At 37.1% G+C, this 21,386-nt stretch overlaps 1 protein-coding gene and 1 non-coding gene across 2 annotated transcripts in view; both read left to right on the top strand.

The window, feature by feature from the left end:
- Positions 1-21,386, top strand: part of KPNA1 (karyopherin subunit alpha 1) — a 70,958-nt gene that overhangs the window by 26,231 nt on the left and 23,341 nt on the right. Inside the window, exons 2-5 of the mRNA XM_019955797.2 lie at positions 1,823-1,956; positions 7,807-7,914; positions 12,895-12,994; positions 15,235-15,329. Coding sequence (XP_019811356.1) covers positions 1,828-1,956; positions 7,807-7,914; positions 12,895-12,994; positions 15,235-15,329 — 432 coding nt within the window. The 5' untranslated portion in view covers positions 1,823-1,827. The remainder of the gene's footprint in view (positions 1-1,822; positions 1,957-7,806; positions 7,915-12,894; positions 12,995-15,234; positions 15,330-21,386) is intronic.
- LOC139185254 (U6 spliceosomal RNA) lies at positions 8,408-8,514 on the top strand. The gene has a single exon (XR_011568852.1). It is a non-coding gene; the product is annotated as a U6 spliceosomal RNA (small nuclear RNA).

Raw genomic sequence — 21,386 nt, 5'->3', positions numbered from 1 at the left:
CTGTGGTAAAAACGACAACCCAATTTAAAAATGGGCAAAGAATCTGAATAGAAATTTTTATGGAGGATGTATAATTGGCAAACAGATTTAAAGACATCTATCCCACTAGAATGGCTAGAATCAAAAGGTTGTGATACTTTGCTATATACCCGAAACTAACAAAATTTTGTAAATCAACTATCCTTCAGTTAAGGAAGCAGCAGTTAGAACTGGACATGGAACAACAGACTGGTTCCAAACAGGAAAAGGAGTACGTCAAGGCTGTATATTGTCACCCTGCTTATTTAACTTCTATGCAGAGTACATCATGAGAAATGCTGGGCTGGAAGAAGCACAAGCTGGAATCAAGATTGCCGGAAGAAATATCAATAACCTCGGATATGCAGATGACACCACCCTTATGGCAGAAAGTGAAGAGGAACTAAAAAGCCTCTTGATGAAAGTGAAAGAGGAGAGTGAAAAAGTTGGCTTAAAGCTCAACATTCAGAAAACTAAGATCATGGCATCTCGTCCCATCACTTCATGGGAAACAGATGGGGAAACAGTGTCAGACTTCATTTTTGGGGGCTCCAAAATCACTGCAGATGGTGACTGCAACCATGAAATTAAAAGACGCTTACTCCTTGGAAGGAAAGTTACGACCAACCTAGATAGCATATTCAAAAGCAGAGATATTACTTTGCCAACAAAGGTCCGTCTAGTCAAGGCTATGGTGTTTCCAGTGGTCATGTATGGATGTGAGAGTTGGACTGTGAAGAAAGCTGAGTGTCGAAGAATTGATGCTTTTGAACTGTGGTGTTGGAGAAGACTCTTGAGAGTCCCTTGGACTGCAAGGAGATCCAACCAGTCCATTCTGAAGGAGATCAGCCCTGGGATTTCTTTGGAAGGAATGATGCTAAAGCTGAAACTCCAGTACTTTGGCCACCTCATGTGAAGAGTTGACTCATTGGAATAGACTCTGATGCTGGGAGGGATTGGGGGCAGGAGGAGAAGAGGATGACAGAGGATGAGATGGCTGGATGGCATCACTGACTCGATGGACATGAGTCTGAGTGAACTCCGGGAGTTGGTGATGGACAGGGAGCCCTGGCGTGCTGCAATTCATGGGGTCGCAAAGGGTCGGACACGACTGAGTGACTGAACTGAACTGATCCTTCAGTTTAAAAAAAAAGTTGTGATAGCAGGTGTTGGTGAGGATGTGGAGAAATTGGCAACCCTTGTACACTGCTTTTGTAAATGTAAAATGGTGCAGCCACTTTGGAAAAATAGTTTGGCACTTCTTGAAATGATTAAATGGAGTATATAGATATGTACCCAAGAGAAATGATAACAGATCTGCATAAAAACTTGTCCATAAATGTTTATGGAAGCACTTTTCAGAGTAGCCAAAAAAATGGAAAGAACCCGAATGTCCATCATTTGATGAGTGGATAAATATAATGGAGTATATCTATACAATGGGATATTATTCAGTCAAAAAGGAATAAAGTACTAATATATGCTAAAACTTGGATGAGCTTTGAAAATACTATACTAAGTGGAAGAAACCATTCACAGAAGATCAGACATATTCAATTCATATGAAATATCCAGACTAGAAGCAATAGCTTTTTGAGGTGGTGAAAATCTTTTAAAATTGACTGGTGTTGATTGCATATAATTGTGAATATGCTAAAAGACACTGAATTGCAGACTTTAATAAAGCTGTTTAGCTTTTAGACATTCCTGGGCATTTATATGTTTAAAAAAGTGAACTATTAAAGTAACAGAGCTCTAGGATTCCTAGTAAGCTAAGCTCCTCTCTTTCCTCTCATTTTTGTAGAAATCATGACTACCCCAGGAAAGGAGAACTTTCGCCTGAAAAGTTACAAAAATAAGTCCCTGAATCCTGATGAGATGCGCAGGAGGAGGGAGGAAGAAGGACTACAGTTACGTAAACAGAAAAGAGAAGAGCAGGTAAGTCCTTTACCCATACTAATTTTTCTTAAAGAACTTAATGTTCTGTTTCAATCCTGGCTGCACCTTCCTGTATCTTAATTTTAGTAATGTGTAATATATATGTATATCCCCCTCCCAACAATAAAATCAACTTATTTTAGGGGTATGGGAGTGGAGGTGATGTAAAGTAGAATATAAGAATGAGGTTCTCATGTTCCCAATTACTATTTAATTACTACTTAATATTTTGGCCTGTTTGTTTTATTTTTCTAAAGTTACAATTTCTTTTAAGATTCTGTGTGTGTATTAATGAATTCTCAAGTGACCAATTTGAGAATTAGTCCCTTGCTTTTCCTTCTAAAGTTTAATTTGAAAATTTATCAACATGTACAGAAATAAAGAATAGATAATGAATCTCATAAACCCATTCTTTGGGTTCATTGTTTGTCAACAGTTTGCTGTACTTGCTTTGTGTCTATCTTCATATTTCTTTAGTATCTAGTATTTTAAACAGAATTTCAAGAAGTCAGTCTTTTCACCCCTAAATTCTGTATTATTCATAATGACATTTAGGACAAGGATTTTGATCATTTTTAACCTTAGAACATCTGCAGGAGAATCTGACACTCACCATCATTTTACCTTTCTCTAAAAATCCTTAGGACAAATGGTCCATCACTTTTGGCCAGGAAATTAAAGGTAGAGCACTTAGGTTGTTTTATTTATTTATTTTTTTTGGCTAAGACTTCAGTTTGGAAGGACCATTTGACCCCCACACTATAAAAAGCTCCATAAAAGGAAGGTGAATAGTCAGTACCCTTCATACATGAGAAATAGGTAATCTCATAGGTAATCTGTTATAAATATTTTACAGTTACACTGAGTTATTCAACATACACTATTCTTTTGCATAACACTGCACTGGATAATCCAATTATTTGAAGTCCAGGTACAGCAAATTAAGTTCTTAACAGTCTGCTTTACCATCTTTTGAAAGCAACCACTTATTCATAAAAGAATGCATTTCTCTTGGTTTCTTGTTGCATCTTTATTCATCTCTGTGTCTTATTTGAAGTGGAACCTTTTCTTTGGATGAGCTCTTACTTAGCTTCTATTTTGGGGATAAATTGTACTATTTGGGGGTAACAGCACTGTTACATATTCACATGTAAATATGAATTACATGTATGTATGCACACAAGAACAAGTATAGATCTGAATATAACCAGTAGACTATGCGTTTTATTTAGCATAAAGCCATTTGAAGATGATGTAATGGCAGTCTGCGAATAACAGTATTTATTTTATACTGTTTTCTTCTTGGTGATAGGAACTTCATGTTATTGGACTTCATTGTAAAATTTATATAAACAAAATAAGTTTTTCATATTTAATTGTCTGAAAGCAGATTCTCTGTCAGTGGCAAGTATGATCCCATTTACCTGACTAAAAACCTTTGTAGTTGATGTTCTGTCATCTTCATTGTATGACATCTGGAACTGTGATAGGGCCTTAATACATTTGTATGATAGGGTTTTGGAATATTATTGTATTTAAAATTTTAATTTTGTTGTTTCATATGTGCCATCTTATGTAGGGAGAACTGGTAAAGCAAATTAGGCTTCTTACTATCACAGCAGTACTTGTTTCATGCCTAATTTGTAAAATAGTAAACATCAGTAAAAATTCATTTAAGTACTGTTTCTCTTTCCACAGTTGCTCAGTCATCTATCGGGAAAAGACACAGGCTTTGGCCAGCTGTGCAGCTAGATTTGAGGGTAGGACAGAAATTAATGCTGCCAAGTACACAGAAGATAACAGCAGAGCTGTTAGAGCTTTCCTTTCAGCAGACTAGTACTTAGTATCTGTTATTTAGGAGGCACTATATAAATGACCTTTGTTTATTTGATGCCAGTAGAACAAAATTTTAAATTTATTAGTTGATGTCATTCTGATTGAGCCAGTTTTATATTTTTTTATGTATAAAAAGATGAAATTTATAGTTACTATTAAAATATTTTGAAATAAGCAGAATCTTGCTAACTCAATGTGAGTAGGTAACATAATGCTGCTAAAAAGTTTTAACTGTAATAATAAAGAATGAAGGTTTGCTTGATGTTTTTAAAGAAATATCTTGTAAAGTAAGCAAGTTGATAAAAGTTGTAGACAGCCAACTTTTCCCATGTTGACAATTTCATGGTATATAAGTTTATATGGTATGTACAACTTATATGGTAAATAAATCATGATTGTTTTGGTAGTTTCTTTTTTAAAACTGATTTTTTGAGACAGCAAGGATGGACTTTGAAGGCATTGTGTGGAGTGAGATAAGCCAGAGAAAGACACATATTTATATGTGGAATCTAAAAGACAAAAAACCTGAACTCCTAGAAAAAGAGATCAGACTTGTAGTTACCAGAGGTGGATGATTAGGGGAGGGAGAATTGGAGGAAAGTGATCCAAAGGTACAAACTTCCAGGTCCAAGATACATAAATGCTAGGGATACAGTGTACATCATGACCATAGCTAACATTGGTATATGATATTTGTAGGAAGGATAGATAATTTTTTTTCCATCTGTGAGTCTCTTTCTCCTTTGATATTTGTTTTTTGTTTTAGATTCTACATATAAGTGATAACATAGAGTATCTATTGTCTTTCTTTCTGACTTATTTCACTAAGCATAATCCTCTCTAGGTTCATCCACTTTCTTGCAAATAGCAAAATTTCATTCTTGTTTCATTTTTTGAGGAACTTCTGCAGTGGCTATACCAGAGTCTCTTTTGATACTTTAAATGTGTTTGATCCACACTCAGCGGCTTCCATTGTTTCCAGCAGCAAGTTTTCTGTTGGTCTTACCTTTGTTTCCCTGCTTGTGAAATGTCTTTTACCTTTGGCTACTTTGTCTTTTATCTTTTTATTCCTGAGTGTAAACAGTTTGATATAATGTCCTATCATGTTTTCTTCATATTTCTTCCTGGAGTTCTTAGAGATTTTGGATTTGTGGGTTTGTATTTTTCACAGATTTGGAAAAGTTTTGGCCACTGATTTTCCAAATTTATTCCCCTACCCCCACCTTGAGGCTCCAGTTGCAAGTACAGTAAGTACTTGATGTCACACAGCTGACTTACATTTTGTACATATTTTCTCAGCCTTTTTTTCCATCTCTTTTATTTTGTGATGTCCTTAGATTCCCTAATCTTTTCTTCTACAGTATCTGCTCTTAATCACACCCAAATTGTATTTTTTATATCTAGGTGTTTGATTTGCTTTTTTAAAATATTTTTAAAAAATCTCTCATCATGTTTATACTTTTTTGTAGTGTTGAACATATGGAATATATTTATAACTATTTTAACTCCTTGTCTAGTTCTGCCATCTTTTGCTTTTCTAGGTGATTTTGATTGATATGATTGCCTTTTCTTTTCCTCATAGGTAGTCTTTTCTTCTTGTGTGCTTGTAGTTATTGATTGAATACAGAGCATTGTGATTTTTACCTCCTGTTGTTTGAGTTTTTGTATTCTTTTAATATGTATAATTCTCTGAATTTGTCATTGCATGTAGTTAAGTTACTTGAAACCAGTTTGCATATATAATCTAGGACTAATTTACCTTTCTGCTGAGTCGATACCCTTCTGAGTATTCTACTCAGTGCCCCAAATATTAGGTCTTCCCAACCCAGGGATGGAACTTGGATCTCCAGTATTGCAGGTGAGCTCTTTACCATATGAGCCACCAGGGAATTATTCACTTTTCTATTCCAGCCAGGTGAAACATGAATGATTTCTTAACCTGTGTGACCTCTAAAATTGTTCTGCATGCTCCTTGAAGGCAATTTCTTTTCCAGCTTTTGACTGTTTCCTCATACCACCTGTGCTTGTCAGTACAAAGCTAATTAAGGGGAACCTTCTGCAGGTTTTGGAGTTCTTTCTTTTGGTTGATTTCTTTGTCTTAAATAACCTGCCTTTAGATTGTAGATATCTTGGCCTCCTTGGTTCTGAATGCCATCTCAATTGAGGGGGCTGCTTGACCCTGTTAGGTTCACTCTAACTGCTGTAGCCTAGAAACTCCATCCAGGCAATCTGAGGCAATAGGACTAATCTTGTTTCTCTTCTTCTGAAGGATCACTGCCTCTGTTGCCTGTAATCTGGTGTCTGATAACTATTATTTTAGGGATTTTGTCTGCTTTTTTTAGTCATATAGGGCGAGAGGATAAGTTGTTGTTACTCTACCATGGCTTGATGAATAAGTGTACTTCCTAGTATGTAATGGAAGGCACTGTAGTGGGTTTCTTTTAATTAGAACTATTCTCCTTTGCCTCCACAAATTAATAGGTGCTTTAAAAGTAGCGTTCAAGCAGTCATCATTTGTCATCATTGGTTGCTGGACAGATTGGGAAGGTCAGGAAATCTTTATCCACCATCCATTAGGATTAGGAGGGAGGTATTAAGTTAGGCAATGGCAGCCCACTCCAGTACTCTTGCCTGGAAAATCCCATGGGCAGAGGAGCCTGGTAGGCTGCAGTCCATGGGGTCGTGAAGAGTCGGACGACTGAGCGACTTCACTTTCACTTTTCACTTTCATGCATTGGAGAAGGAAATGGCAACCCACTCCAGTGTTCTTGCCTGGAGAATCCCGAGGACCGGGGAGCCTCGTGGGCTGCCGTCTATGGGGTCGCACAGTCAGACACGAACGACTGAAGCGACTTAGCAGCAGCATTTTTATCCTATTTTTCCTGATGTATTGGTACGTCTGTCCTGTCAACTACTTAAGGAGTGAAATGACCAAGCATGCCCTGCTTCTTTTTCAACTTTACTTTTTTATGTGTCGTGTAGTGTCAGGCCTCTATTGGTAAGTTTTACCTCATCAAGTGTTGGTGATAATATTAAGAGGGTAACAGGCAGGAAGGCCAAGGGTCTCCAAAAGGAGGAAATAGCCTGCAAGTGTCAGACATTTTTATCTCTCTTAAGCGGCAGGAGGAAACAAACTAGCAATATTTTTTCCTTCTCTATACAAATTTAAAAGGAGGTTTCTCTTAAAATACTGTGTTGCCATAAGGACACCTGGTTTCACCTGAAGTTAACTATTCTCAAACCTAGAGATAACCAGTGCCTTTTTCTTATGGAAATGTTTGTCTTAAGCTATGCTAATGTACTATGCATTTATCTCCAAACTCTGTCTTCAAGTCAGAGTTCCGCCTCTTGGCTCAAAACCTACTTGACAAACCAGTATGTTATACTCAGATATTGTTCCCCTAATCTATGTAAATGAAACTATTTATTTGGTGGTCTGCCCTTCTTCAAGATTCAAGTTAATCATTTTATGGCCCAGGATAAACCATTTGGTGCCAAGATTATTCCAAAATGCATCTTATGGGTGAGGGGCCTGGTGCCATTCTGAATTTTAAGACATTCCTTTCTTTCATTAGCAGACTGCTAGTGACTATATAACGTCCAGCTGAAGACTAGCGGGGGGGTACTCTTCTGCCCCCTTCTGATGCCTATGTCAGAAGCTTTCTCTATCTCCTTTATACTTTAATAAAACTTCAAAAGCTCTGAGTAATCAAGGCTCGTCTCTGGCCCCGGATTGAATTCTTCTCCTCCGGGGGCCAAGAATCCCGGTGTCTTTGCGTGATTCAACAACAACCTTTCAATATCTTGTAGTTGTTAATTGCATTAGATTATAAGACTGGAGAATTCTGAAATAGTTCCTCATCAGAAAGGTTGAAGGAGGCACAAACATTAGAATTTTAAAAATGATTTTCAAAAAGCTCCGTCTTTATTGCCTTTTAAAAGTGGGGTGCCTAGTGTTTGAATGTTGAACTACCTTGTGTTATTTTAGTTTAGTAACAATCTTTTATTTTTCAGTTATTCAAGAGAAGAAATGTTGCTACAGCAGAAGAAGAAACAGAAGAAGAAGTTATGTCAGATGGAGGCTTTCATGAGGCTCAGATTAATAACATGGAGATGGCACCAGTAAGTAGGATAATGAAATAAATGCTTTTTACTTTTTTCTGATGAAGATACGAGGTTTAGATCTTTTTTAGAGTTTAAAAAAAAAGGTAGGGGAGTTTCCTGGTGGCCTAGTGATTAGGATTCTGGGCTTTCATGGCTGTGGCCTACATTCAGTCCATGGTTGGGAAACTGAGATCCTGGAAGCCATGAGGTACAGCCAAGAAAAGAATAAAAAAAATAGGTTAGATGGCTACAAAAAGTACTTGGTGTTTCATTTTTAAAAGGAAACTGTATCTGTAAACTCACGGTTCATTAAGTGTTTATTATATTTTGAATAGCATGCAGTTGAACAGAATAACTAAATTATGAGTTAATTCAGCTGTTGAAACTTTAAAAGATAGTTATAAAATTATTCCTTAGAAGTTGATAACAAGGGCTTTGCTATTCACCTGAAACCATCACAATATTGTTTGTTAATCAGCCATACCACAGTACGAAATAAAAAGTTAAAGATGTGTTTGCTTCGGCAGCACATACACTAAAATTGGAACGAGACAGAGAAGATTAGCATGGCCCCTGTGCAAGAAGGACATGCAGATTCGTGAAGCGTTCCATATTTTTTGCATTTGAATCAGTTCTAATGAGGTGGATGAAACTGGAGCCTATTATACAGAGCGAAGTAAGTCAGAAAGAAAAGCACCAATACAGTATATTAACACACATATATGGAATTTAGAAAGATGGTAACGATGAACCTATATGTGAGACAGCAGGACTCACAGATGTAAAGAACAGACTTTTAGACTCTGTGGGAGAAGGCGAGGGTGGGATGATTTGAGAGAATAGCATTGAAACACGTATATTATCATATGTGAAGTACATCAGCAGTCCAGGTTTGATGCATGAGACAGGGTGCTGGTGCACTGGGATGATCCTGAGGGATGGGATGGGGCGGGAGGTGGGAGGGGGTTCAGGATGGGGAACACATGTACACCCATGGCTGATTCCTGTGAATGTTTGGTAGAAACTACCACAATATTGTAAAGTAATTAGCCTCCAATTAAAATAAATGAATTAAAAAAAAAAGTTAAAGAAAAAAGTTGATAACGAGGCATGCTTTAAAGGAATTCCCAATTTGTTACTCATTCAGAGTACAAAATTGGGCATATTCATATGTTTTAAAACATTGATTCTACATCACAACTGTTGAAATTTTCTACTATAACCCATTTTGTAACTTTATTGAGGGTTACATAAACTTATCTGTAAATTATGCTTTACTTATATGGATATAACACTAGTCTAGGTTTTCAGTTTATTTTGATCAATTGTATATAATGTTTTAACAAATCATATATATATATACATGATTTTCAAAAAAAGAAAAATCTTTTTCTCTTCTACCTTACCCAATTTCTTTCCCCGCTGACAGCCACTGTTACTAAATTCTCAACTTATTCCTTTTGAGAAAAATCCCTTTCTTTTTGACAAATAATAGTATATTATGCACAGTATTTTACAGTTTTTTTTTTCTCTTTCAGTTTTTATGGACCAGCTTTCTTTTGGGATTAGAGCAGTTTAAATTGCTTTGAAATCTGTGTAAACGTGTTGCCAACACTATCATTTTGTGGTGAATTCTTACAGACTCTTCAGGAAGTTGAGCTGTCTTTTTTTTTTTTTCCAAGTAGATGTTAAATGATTATGACATATTTTGTGAACTGTATTAGGGTTCTACAGAGTTAATAGAACACATTTGGGGATTGGGAGAGAGGAAGAGAGAGATTGGTTGATCCATTGATTATTTGAGTTTTCAGTAATTGGCTCATGCAATTGTTGGAGCTGGTAAGTCTGAAATTTGTAGGGTAAGCTAGTAGGCTGGAAATTCAGGTAAAAGTTTGAGACTGATTTCCTTCTTTTAAGAAATCTCAATCTTTGCCCTTCAACTAATTGAATAAGGCCCATGCACATTTTGGAGGATAATGTGTATTGATTAAAATGTTAATCACATCTAAAAAATAACCTTTAGACAACATTTAGACAACGGCAACATTTAGACTGGTGTTTGTCCAAATGGCTGGGTACCACAACCTAACCAAGTTAACACATAAAATTAACTATCCCAATCTACTTCTTGTCATTGTGCCATCCATATGCAGGTCTTTAAACTGAGTCTCAGATAAAGACGATGACAAGATCATACATCCTCATAACATAATATAGCTGTCCTTCATGCAGCTAAAGATCTACTAATCTTTTCCTCAGAAGGGGAAAAGTCCTTGAGTGATGGTTATTTCACTCTTTGATATCCTTTAACTTGCTATGATGTAAAGTTAACTGTATTTAAATACTGTGAATGTAAAGTCAATATATCTTACATGATAAAGGGATAAGAGAGGGAAGAAAACAAAGATATTTGTGAAAGCATAGTCTTAACAGGATCATGTAGGCACTTTTGTTTATTCAGGAATCAGACTTATAAGTTTCAAAGTTACTTTGAAAAGTTACTTTTCTGACTCTTAAGAGCAGAATGCTTCATTCTCCCATGGGTTATTCTTGGACTCCCATGGACTGCAGCATGCCAGGCCTCCCTGTCCCTCTCCATCGCCCGGAGTTTGCCTAAGTTCATGTTCATTGCATCAGTGATGCTGACCAGCCATCTCATCCTCTGATGCTCTCTTCTTCTGCCTTCAATCTTTTGCAGCATCAGGGACTTTTCCAATTAGTCGTATGTTCGCATCAGATGACCAAAATACTGGAGCTTCAGCTTTAGCATCAGTCCTTCCAGTGAATATTCAGGATTGATCTCCCTTAAGATTGACTGCTTTGATCTTCTTGCTGTCCAAGGGACTTTCAGAAGACTTCCCCAGCACCACAGTTCGATGGCATCGATTCTTTGGTATTCTGCCTTCTTTATGGTCGAGCTCTCACAGTCATACATGACCACTGGGAAGACCATAGCCTTGACTATACGGATCTTTGTCAGCAGAGTAATGTCTCTGCTTTTCAACACACTGTCTAGGCTTGTCATCACTTCCTGCCAAGAAGCAATCATTTTCTGATATGGCTGCAGTCACCACCTGCAGTGATTTTGGAGCCTAAGAAGAGGAAATCAGTCACTATTTCCACCTTTTCCCCTTCTTTACCGTGCAGTAATGGGCCGGATGCCATGATACTAGTTTTTTAAATTTTTGGTCTTAAGCCGACTCTTTGACTCTCCTCCTTCACCCTCAAAAAGAGGCTCTTTAGTTCCTCTTCACTTTCTGCCATTAGAGTGGTGTCATCCGCATATCTGAGGTTGTTGATGTTTCTCCCACCTATCTTGATTCCAACTTGTAACTCATCCAGCCTGGCATTTCTCCTAAGCGTATAGGTTAAACAAATAGGGTGACAGCAGACAGTCCTATTGTACTCCTTTCTCAATCTTGAACTAATCAGTTTTTCCATATAGGGTTCTAACTATTGCTTCTTGAACCGTATACAGGTTTTTTAGGAGACAAGTAATATGGTCTGGTATTCCCATCTCTCTCAAGAGCTTTCCACAGTTGGTCATGATCTACATAGTCCAAGGATTTAGCGTAGTCGATGAAACATAGATAGATGTTTTTCTGAAATTCCCTTACTTTCTCTATAATCCAGCAAATGTTGGCAATTTGATCTCTAGTTCCTCTTCCTTTTCTGAATCCAGCTTGGACATCTGGAAGTTCTTGGTTTACATAATGCTGATGCCTAGCAGGTAAGATTTTAAGCATGACCTTACTGGCATGGGAGATGAGTGCAATGGTTAGCACTCATCTGATTGTTAGCACATTCTTTGGTACTACCCTTCCTGGAAATTGGACTGAGGATTGACCTTTTCCAGTCCTGTGGCCGCTGCTGGGTCTTCCAGATTTGCTGACATAATGAATGCAAAACCTTGATGGCATCCTCCTTTAGGGATTTGAATAGTTCTGCTGGAATTTCATTGCATCCACTAACTTTATTAACAGCAGTGCTTCTTAAGGCCCACTTGACTTTGCATTTCAGAATGTCTGGCTCTGGGTAACTAATCACACCATTGTAGTAATCTGTTTCATTAAGATCTTTTTTATACAGTTCTTCAGTGTATTCTTTCCATCTTTTCTTGATCTCTTCAACATCTATTAGGTCTCCACCATTTTTATCCTTTATTCGCTATTCTTAAGTGTTAGATATTGCTTACCAACCATCTAGCATTTACAACTTAGTGCAGTTTTCCTCTATTTATCTTATTATTACCTTTCATGAAATGATAAGAACTTTATTTCATTGTGACAAGTGATCCTGAGAAATAAGTTTACTAATGCTGAGGATGGGTTTTGGGAAAGCACTAAAACAGCAAGAGACTAGTGGGAAAGTGAAAGGTTTTTATAAAGCAAGACAATAGAAACTTTAAGAGTCAGCTGTTGAATTTGGTAGTGGCTAGAATCTGTGATTTATACAAGACTACTGTGTATTCATTCAGTAAATATTTGTTGAGCATCTACAGTATGCCAGCCATCAGGGATAAAGTAGTAAGATAGGGTGTTTGGCTTTCGTGAAGCTTATAGAATACTGGGGGACCTAAACAATAAACAGGTAACTAAGAAGAATGATAGTGAAAAGGGCTGGGTATAGGATTAAAGTGGAATGATGTGGTAGAGAGAGAGGAGCTGCTTTAGATTTGGAGGCCAGGAAAAGCCTTGTTTTAGAACTTAACATTTAATCTGAATGCAAGGAACAGCCAGCCATGTGTTGAGCAGGAGAGGAAGAAGAATAAATGCCTTATCTTAGTGTTTACTATTAAGGTTACTTTCTCAACAGTTGTGAGTTTTTTAATGATAGACAAAGATTTTTGGCTTCATTGTATTATTAATCATCTCATGCATTTATACATGCAAAGATTATGCTACCTTTCTGTAACTCAGTAACTTGGCCACTTATCTTTGTTTTCCTTTGAATTTAAGTTAAAATTTTATTATATATGCTTTTTATTTGTGATTCCAGGGTGGTGTTATTACTTCTGACATGATTGAAATGATATTTTCCAATAGCCCAGAGCAACAGCTTTCAGCAACACAGAAATTCAGAAAACTGCTTTCAAAAGGTGAGTTCTGAATATGTTAAGTATTTTTCATTTATGTACAGAATATTACTTTCCCATAATCTATTTTTTACACATAGATAGCTTGCTTTGGAGTATGTCTATCAACAGAATAAAAGGATGCTTATAGACATGGCTAGTTTTTTAATTTCTTTTTTTATTTGTGTGATCTTACCAGTACCAGAAGGTAGCATTATTTTCCTATCTGAGGCATTTTATAAAAGGTCTTAAAGTGATAAGAGTAGCAACATTTCATGTTAATTTAAAATGAGAAACTCCACTCTCTTTTAAGAAAAACTTAAAGTATCACTTGGAAGAGTAGTGATTATTGATTTTAATGTTAGCAGTTTATTGCTGATTTAAGTATGGATTTATTAGTGGAGAGGATAACTGCCTTTTTTTTTTTTTTTTTGGGTATAATTAGAGTAGGATGAGATGTGATACTTCTTGTCTTCTGAGCACGTAAGAACTCTGGAACTCTAAGCCATATGGAAATATTGATAGTAAATACTTAAAATAGTTGGCCTTCCTTCCTGCCCCCCAATAGTAGGTTATGGTTATTTGGAATCATTAGTGATAAATTAATATATCTCTTGAAGATAACCAGAATGAAAACGTAGCACCATGGAAAAAGATAATTGTTTTGTGCACAGCAACCTGTAAAAATACCTCCCTCCCCCCCACCCCCTTCTAAAAATGTCTTACCTCTTTTCAGCATGCTGAAATGATTTTCTCAGACAGTGTGGTTTTCTAAGGCTTTTTGCCACATTGCTCCTTCCCTGCCTGTATTCTGGTTTGCCAGCCATTCTTAAAATGTGATAATTAGAATATGATACTTATTACATTCTTATTACTCTAAAGTGTGTGGGAGATTGTCTTCCTTGTCTTGAAACTATATATGCCAATAATGTACTTCAGGCTAGCATCATTTATTTTGGTGGCCATGGCATAGTAATGTTTCATTGTCTTTTCAACAGTCTATACTCCCTAGTGGAGAAGGCAATGGCACCGCACTCCAGTACCCTTGCCTGGAAAATTCCATGGATGGAGGAGCCTGGTGGGCTGCAGCCCATGGGGTCGCTAAGAGTCAGACACGACTGAGCGACTTCACTTTCACTTTTCAGTTTCATGCATTGGAGAAGGAAATGGCAGCCCACTCCAGTGTTCTTGCCTGGAGAATCCCAGGGACAGGGGAGCCTCGTGGGCTGCCATCTATGGGGTCGCACAGAATCGGACACGACTGAAGTGGCTTAGCAGCAGCAGCATACTCCCTAGTACTTTCCTTTATGAACTGTTTTTAGGTTTTGTCTATGTAGCCATGTGAATTTTTTAAATTGCGTTAAAATATCAATGTTACTTTACCCCTGTTGTTTTATTGCCAGCTTATTGTTGGCTTATTGTTCTTTCTATATGTTGTTTCTATATGTTGTTTCTGTAATCTAGCATATTAATGACTTCATTTTTATTGTAATCATCAAATTTATTTGTTGTGTTTATATGAATGGTTGATAAAAATGTTGAACCAGGCAGAGGATATGTCATTAGAGCTTGCACCAAATTAACATTGAACCATTAGTCATCTCTTTCCAGTGAGTCCATTGACTTGGCTGAGAGTCCCTAGTAGTGCTGTTATCCAGCTTCTTACAGAGCCACATGAATGTCATCAAAAACTTCGTCAGATCTGTTGCTGAAATTACAATGCTAATTGTTTAGGACATTTCTTATCTATTTACCCAATACATTTCTGTTGACTGACTTTATTTATAAGATACTCTGTGTCATAAATGAAAATGAGATTAATTTGGCAAGTCATTCTTATTTTTGCTGGCACCTACTTATCACTATAGCTGTAAAATTAGATCCTGTAAAATCAGAATCTCCTAATCCAGTTTCTTAAGACAATTTATATTAAAAAAAAAAAAAAAAAAAAAGACTTAACAGTGGTTGTCTTTTAATGTTTTCCCCCTACTTTGTAAGTTTTCTAAAATAATAGAGGCAGTAATTTTTAGGAATTCTGCCCATCATTTCATGTTAAGGTGTCCCTTATTTTGAAATCTTTTAAGCAACCCTAGTTTCAGAGTGACCGAACTCAATTTTACATTTTCTTTTTCTTTTTTAGATTTCCAACATGAAAGAGATGCTTAAATTGAGGGAGGGCTATTATGAAGTAAGTTTGAGCTTTATAAAGTCCTTGACTTGAAATCAAAGGATTGTTTTTCTTCTTTTATTTTATGGGGAGACAGAACCTAATCCTCCTATTGATGAAGTCATCAGCACACCAGGAGTAGTGGCCAGGTTTGTGGAGTTCCTCAAACGAAAAGAGAATTGTACACTGCAGGTGCGGACCATTTTCATTTCTTGCCTTATATTTTAATTTCCATTGCAAAGTTATGTTTTGTATACAGATTTGTTACTTATTTTAATCTAGTTGAAGGATTAATTTTTTGATAGTGATGTTCTTGACAACCCATTGCAAGCTGCTTTCATTCCTTGTAAACATCCAGGTCCTTGGTTTTACTGTTTAAAATTCTTGTCATTTTTACTCATGTAAAAGATTATATTTTATGATGACTATGGATCATACTTAGCTGGTAGGGAATTGTTTGCAGTAGAGGACGACCTATTAAGGACCTAATGCGGACTCTGTAAAATTTGGTTTTGAAGGATTTTTAGATTATACTTGTTGGCTTTTTTGGGGCTTTGTAACATGGGCTAGATCAGAGACTCACTGATTCCCAAACCTGGTTCTAATTAATCTTCTCCCCCGCTCACCCCAAAAGAGTTGACAAGAACGTAGCCTTTTTGGGAATCTGGGTGCCTTCTCCTGTGTTAATTTACTCTGTCAGTACTGTTGTATAGGAATTCCAAGAGAAAATTCTATAACTTTGGTGTTAGATAATTTTTACAGTAAAAGAACCATGAACTGACTTGCATCTTGGAAGTTAGCTATAAATTTAAAAATACTATATTGTTTCTGAATAGTCAGATCTTAAGTAAACTGGTAATCTTTCAGTAGCTAGACTTCCTTGTAGTAATTAGCTGAATCAATTTCTGTGTTATTCTTTAACAAATTTATGTGATTCCTAAATTCTCACTTATAGGATCTTTTCTGAGGGATTCAAACCTTTTAGAAAGATTCTGCAACTCTAAAGATCAGTTAGGTCCCATGCAGATTACAAAATGGCTTATTTTTCCAAGTAGATACTTGCTAATAACAAGTTAATCATAAAGATAACTTTCACCCTCTTGTATAATTACCTTTGCCTTACTCTAAGGCTGCAGTAAGGACTGGGGTATTTTTTAATAAGTAATAGCTCCTCTCCCCAGGTTCCTTACTGTCCAGAGCACTATTGATAATTCATAAGCTTGATGCTTTGTCTTGATATTTTCTCTCCTTTCTTCCCATCCCATCTTTGTCTTTCTTTTACTCTTTGTTGCGGTGATGAGTTCCTTCCAGAGGAAAAACAAGAAATCCAGAAAAGGTAGAGTACTTCAGTGTCCCATCAGTTTTCTTCTCCAGTTTGACACTTACTGATTCCCAAGTTCATTTGAATTAAGATTCTGTTTTGCTAGCTGCCTCCTGGATTGTAATTCTGATCCCCATGTAAGGCCAGGATCACCATACACATGGAAAATAATCAGGTTCACCTAGAGAGCAAAGAAAGAGGACTTTTCTCAGGAAAAAAAAGGAAATCCAGACAACCAACACTGCAGAGATCAGAGCCTGAGCCCCTAAGCAACCTGTCAAGAGAACCACAGGGACCAAATGAAGAGCCTTACTGCAGTTTATCATTTGAAAAGCTTTATAGGAAGAGGGAGGTAGGGAAAATTACCATTTTGTTTATGTGAAAATATGTTTCTTTCCTGTCCCTGACAGCAAGAGTAATTTTGAGATCCTAAATTTACTCTTGGACTTGGTTTTTAGTAGATGGTTGAAGAGGTCCAGTTCCTTAATGGATTCATTAAAGGAAGGTGGTACATCTAGTCCTAAGATGAAAAATGTCAGAGAATTGGATCTTTCCCCATTCCTACCCTCTCCAGTCCTCTCTAAAGAGCGCAGTATATTCTCTCAGACAATTCCATCTCCTAGCTAACACTTGTAAATTCTACATCATTTTGATTTTGTAATCCTGGAGTTTGTATCTTAACATATCTGAAGATAAAAGCCTTCAGAAATCTTTAATTTGCTTGTATCAAAATTCTCAGATTCCTCCCTTGTACAGACTATTTATTAAGCTGAAAGATGAAGAAATGATTCCTCTGGAAGTGACCACCTCATGATTTTCACCTTAGCAGTCCAAAGACTGAGAGAGAAAACAAACCTGTCATCATCCTCAGATTTTCTTCTGTGTACATTTAACATAGTATTCTTTCTCCAGTGTGACTAATGGGTAATCTTGACTACCCCAAAAGCAGGAGGAATAAATATATTCCAAGAGGCTTCATGGTCAAATAATTAGGCATACTCTGGGAAACTTGGAGAGTACTCCTTGCTCTGTCTCCTTGGAGAGCACTAGGATGTGAGTTGTCACTGATACTCCTACTGCATATTGGAAATTTGAATAGTGTGTCTTTTGGAATGAGATGTTTGCCATTTCTCTTCCAGAAAGAGAGTAATAATACATAGTCATGATAGCTTAACTCACTAATAAATCCTTGGACAAATGTAATCCCTTCATTCCATATACAAAGAATTGTGAATCTTAGTGAAGGGTCTCTTTACTGTCTTTCTGGCTTTCCTCATCCCCAAACCAATGGGGTGTTGCAAACCAAGGTGATAAAAATGCCTGCTTTTGGCAGTGCTACCTAAATACTCACTTGCCCTCAAATGAGATGATCATGGATGGAATCTAGGACTTTGGAAGCAGACTATGCCATTTAACTAACAGCGTTCTCAAGCTTGGTAACATGTGGGTCTCAGAATACTTGAGCCCTTGACATGAGATTGGTCTGCCTCATGGTGTATTCCCTGGACCCACTTTGTTTGCATTTTTGAGTCCAGGTCCAACATTTTTGTACTATCCTTTGCAGTGCTGAGATGTATTCCCAAACCTTCTTATAGAAACTTACAAAAATAGCTAGAATATAAGTAAATTGCCTCTTAGTTCCAGTCATTAAACAGATATTCCTCTTAAAGTTGTAAATTTGAGTTAAATTAGTTTTCCCATTTCTACCTTTCTTGTTAACACTACAAGCTTAATGTGATAAACTGCAGTAAGCCTTCATCCTCCTATGTTTTTCCCATCTTCATTGAGCCCTCTACCTATCTTGAAAGGTTGCTCAGATGACTCAGGCACTGTTCTCTCCAGAGTTTGATATCTGGGTTTATTTTTCTGATGTGAGCCTCTCTTTTCACTTGCTCTCCAGGTGAGCCTGGCATTTGCTAGGAACCAGAGTGGAACCGGCAAAGTGGCCAGCAACAGAGTCCTGATCCAAATGGAGAAAGGGAGCCAGGCGTACTTCAACCTGGAGTGGGAAACTTGATAGGAGGTCAGAAGTACTTCAGTTTTGGATTCTCATTTTCCTTATTTAAGGAACTGGGCACCAAAAGGTAGAGATTGAGAAGAGAAAGAGAGAACATAACAAATCTTCAGTGTGCCCTTCAGATTTCAGTTGTAGGCTTATTTAGAAATTTCTGGACAGTGAAAAATAAGTGGAATTAAAATTTGTAAGCAGTCACAGCTGAATGACAGGTTGTTTCCTCGCATGATGCCATTCTTAGAACACTAAGAATATAGTAGTTTAGAACAACAAAGAGGAGTAAAGATTATAGTTATTTTGGGTATTACTTCTGATGGTACCATTTCTTGGATTTTTTTCATTTCATCATGTTGCTGAGTTTTTCTTGAGTTGCATGGTTACTTAGATTACCTTTTCTGGCCACTTCTGTATAACTTTATGCAGTTGTTTTTGTTATCAACTCTCGTGTTAGAATCTAGTCTGGGACCTGAGGCTGAAACATTCACCACACTCAAAAAGTAATGACTGTAATACCCAGTGAAAGAGAAACATAGTTCAAAGTTCACCCAGTTTTTTAAAAACATACTTACATATTAAATACATGTAAACACAAGAAGAAAGTTGCTTCTTGCAGCACTTTAATAGGAGTTTAACTCATGGGGAATTCTCAGCCTGTCCCTCCCTTTCTCTCTCTGTTTCTGTCTCTTACATACATACATAGATGTCACACATACACACTGGTGTAGAAAATTGTACAGAGCTTGATAAGTTTTTACAAGGTAAACATCACAGTAATCTTCACCATTTGTGTGTGTGTGTGTGTGTGTGTGTGTGTGTATATTTTAACGCCTCATTAATCCATGAATATGATTTGGTTTTCAATGGCTCTCTGGTTATAGTTATTCATCTCCTTTTGTCTCCAGTAATGGCAAAATTACTTTCTGATTTCCATTCTCACCAAGAGAGTCTTTGACTCTTCTTTGGATTCAGGTTATAATCATTATGTACTTCTTAGTAATAAACACAACTCTGGTACATTCTTTTGTTGAAAAGTCCTAATTTCCAATTTTCTTCCATTCATGTTCTGGCTATTATTTGCTTATTCTCCATTTTACTAATCATTATCACTCTTATTTTTTTTTTCTCCATTTTATTCACTTCATTGGCATCTAGAATTCTTTCTCTGGGAGACCTTTGGTGCTGAACCTCATCAAACAGCAGTTTGAATTTTGGGAGCAATTAGTATTCTGATTTCTTCTCATTGATAACTCTGTGTGTGTTGTGTTCAGTTGCTTCAGTCACGTCTGACTCTTTGTGACCCTATGGACTGTAGCCCGCCAGGCTCCTCTGTCCACGAAATTTTCCAGTAAGAATACTGGAGTGGGTTGCTGTACCCTTCTTCAGGGGATTTTCTCAAGCCAGAGATTGAACCCTCATCTCCTGCATTGCAGGCAGATTCTTTACCACTGAGCCTCCAGGGAAGCCCTGATAACTCTTTAATATATTGTTTATTTACTCAGGTTGTTGTTACCATTTCTTTTGCATCAAAATCTCATTGCAAACCTTTTCTCTCTTTGATATAGATTGCTGTCTGTGCTGATTTTATTCATTTTTTACAGGTTGCTTTTCCTCAGAGTTTTCATTTTTTTGACTTGTTCTCAGATGCTGATGACTCTGTTGAACTTGGAGGCTTCCTTCTTGTAGGAGAGTTTGCTTTTGTACTCACTTCAAATGTCTCTCTTAAACTAGTTAATTTTCCTAGTAAGCAAAAGAAACTACTTTGTAGGTGAACTGTGTTCCTTTCAGCTTTTCCTAAATAATCTGGCATGTCATTAATCGAAATTACTTGCCCTGGATACCAAAACCACAAGCAATTGAAAGGCTCTTGTCATTATTACAGGTTTGTTTCAGAGAGGAAACTGATTTGGTCCATAAGCCTACTATCTATCTATCTTGTTAGTTTCGACTTACATTACTCAAATCATTAGTGATCATTGGATATTTTGCTGATAGTTTCCTCATTAATAAACTAGAAAACCAAGGCGTCTCTGGCTGGGTTGTTGTAAGGAACAGCTAAGAGTATGTGAATAATCCTTTTAAAATATAAAGGCCTGTATAAATGTCAGGTTTCAACTCAGATTGAAAAGGGCTAGAACATTGGTTTGGGTAGTAATTTAATTACAGAGGTGATTTAAAATGAGTTTTTATTTTGTTATATTCAGTGTTTCAAAGTCTCCTGAACTTATCAGTTCAGTTCAGTCGCTCAGTTGTGTCCGACTCTTTGCGACCCCATGAACTGCAGCACGCCAGGCCTCCCTGTCCACCACCAACTCCCGGAGTCCACCCAAACACAGGTCCATTGAGTCAGTGATGCCATCCAACCATCTCATCCTCTGTCTTCCCCTTCTCCTCCTGCCCTCAATCTTTCCCAGCATCAAGGTCTTTTCAAATGAGTCAGCTCTTTGCATCAGGTGGCCAAAGTTTTGGAGTTTCAGCTTCAACATCAGTGCTACCAGTGAACACCCAGGACTGATCTCCTTTAGGATGGACTGGTTGGATCTCCTTGCAGTCCAAGGGACTCTCAAGAGTCTTCTCCAACACCACAGTTCAAAAGCATCAATTCTTCACTCTCAGTTTTCTTTATAGTCCAACTCTCACATCCATACATGACCACTGGAAAAACCATAGCCTTGACTAGACGGACCTTTGTTGGCAAAGTAATATCTCTGTTTTTTAATATGCTGTCTAGGCTGTCATAACTGTCCTTCCAAGGAGTAAGCGTCTTTTAATTTCATGGCTACAATCACCATCTGCAGTGATTTTGAAGCCCCCCAAAAATAAAGTCAGCCACTGTTTCCACTGTTTCCCCATCTATTTGCCATGAAGTGATGGGACCAGATGCCATGATCTTAGTTTTCTGAATGTTGAGCTTTAA

This window comes from Bos indicus, chromosome 1 (genome assembly GCF_029378745.1).
Source record: "Bos indicus isolate NIAB-ARS_2022 breed Sahiwal x Tharparkar chromosome 1, NIAB-ARS_B.indTharparkar_mat_pri_1.0, whole genome shotgun sequence".
Lineage (NCBI taxonomy): Eukaryota > Metazoa > Chordata > Mammalia > Artiodactyla > Bovidae > Bos > Bos indicus.
The sequence above is the reverse complement of the archived record's forward strand: the minus strand, read 5'-3'. Positions and strand labels throughout refer to the sequence as shown.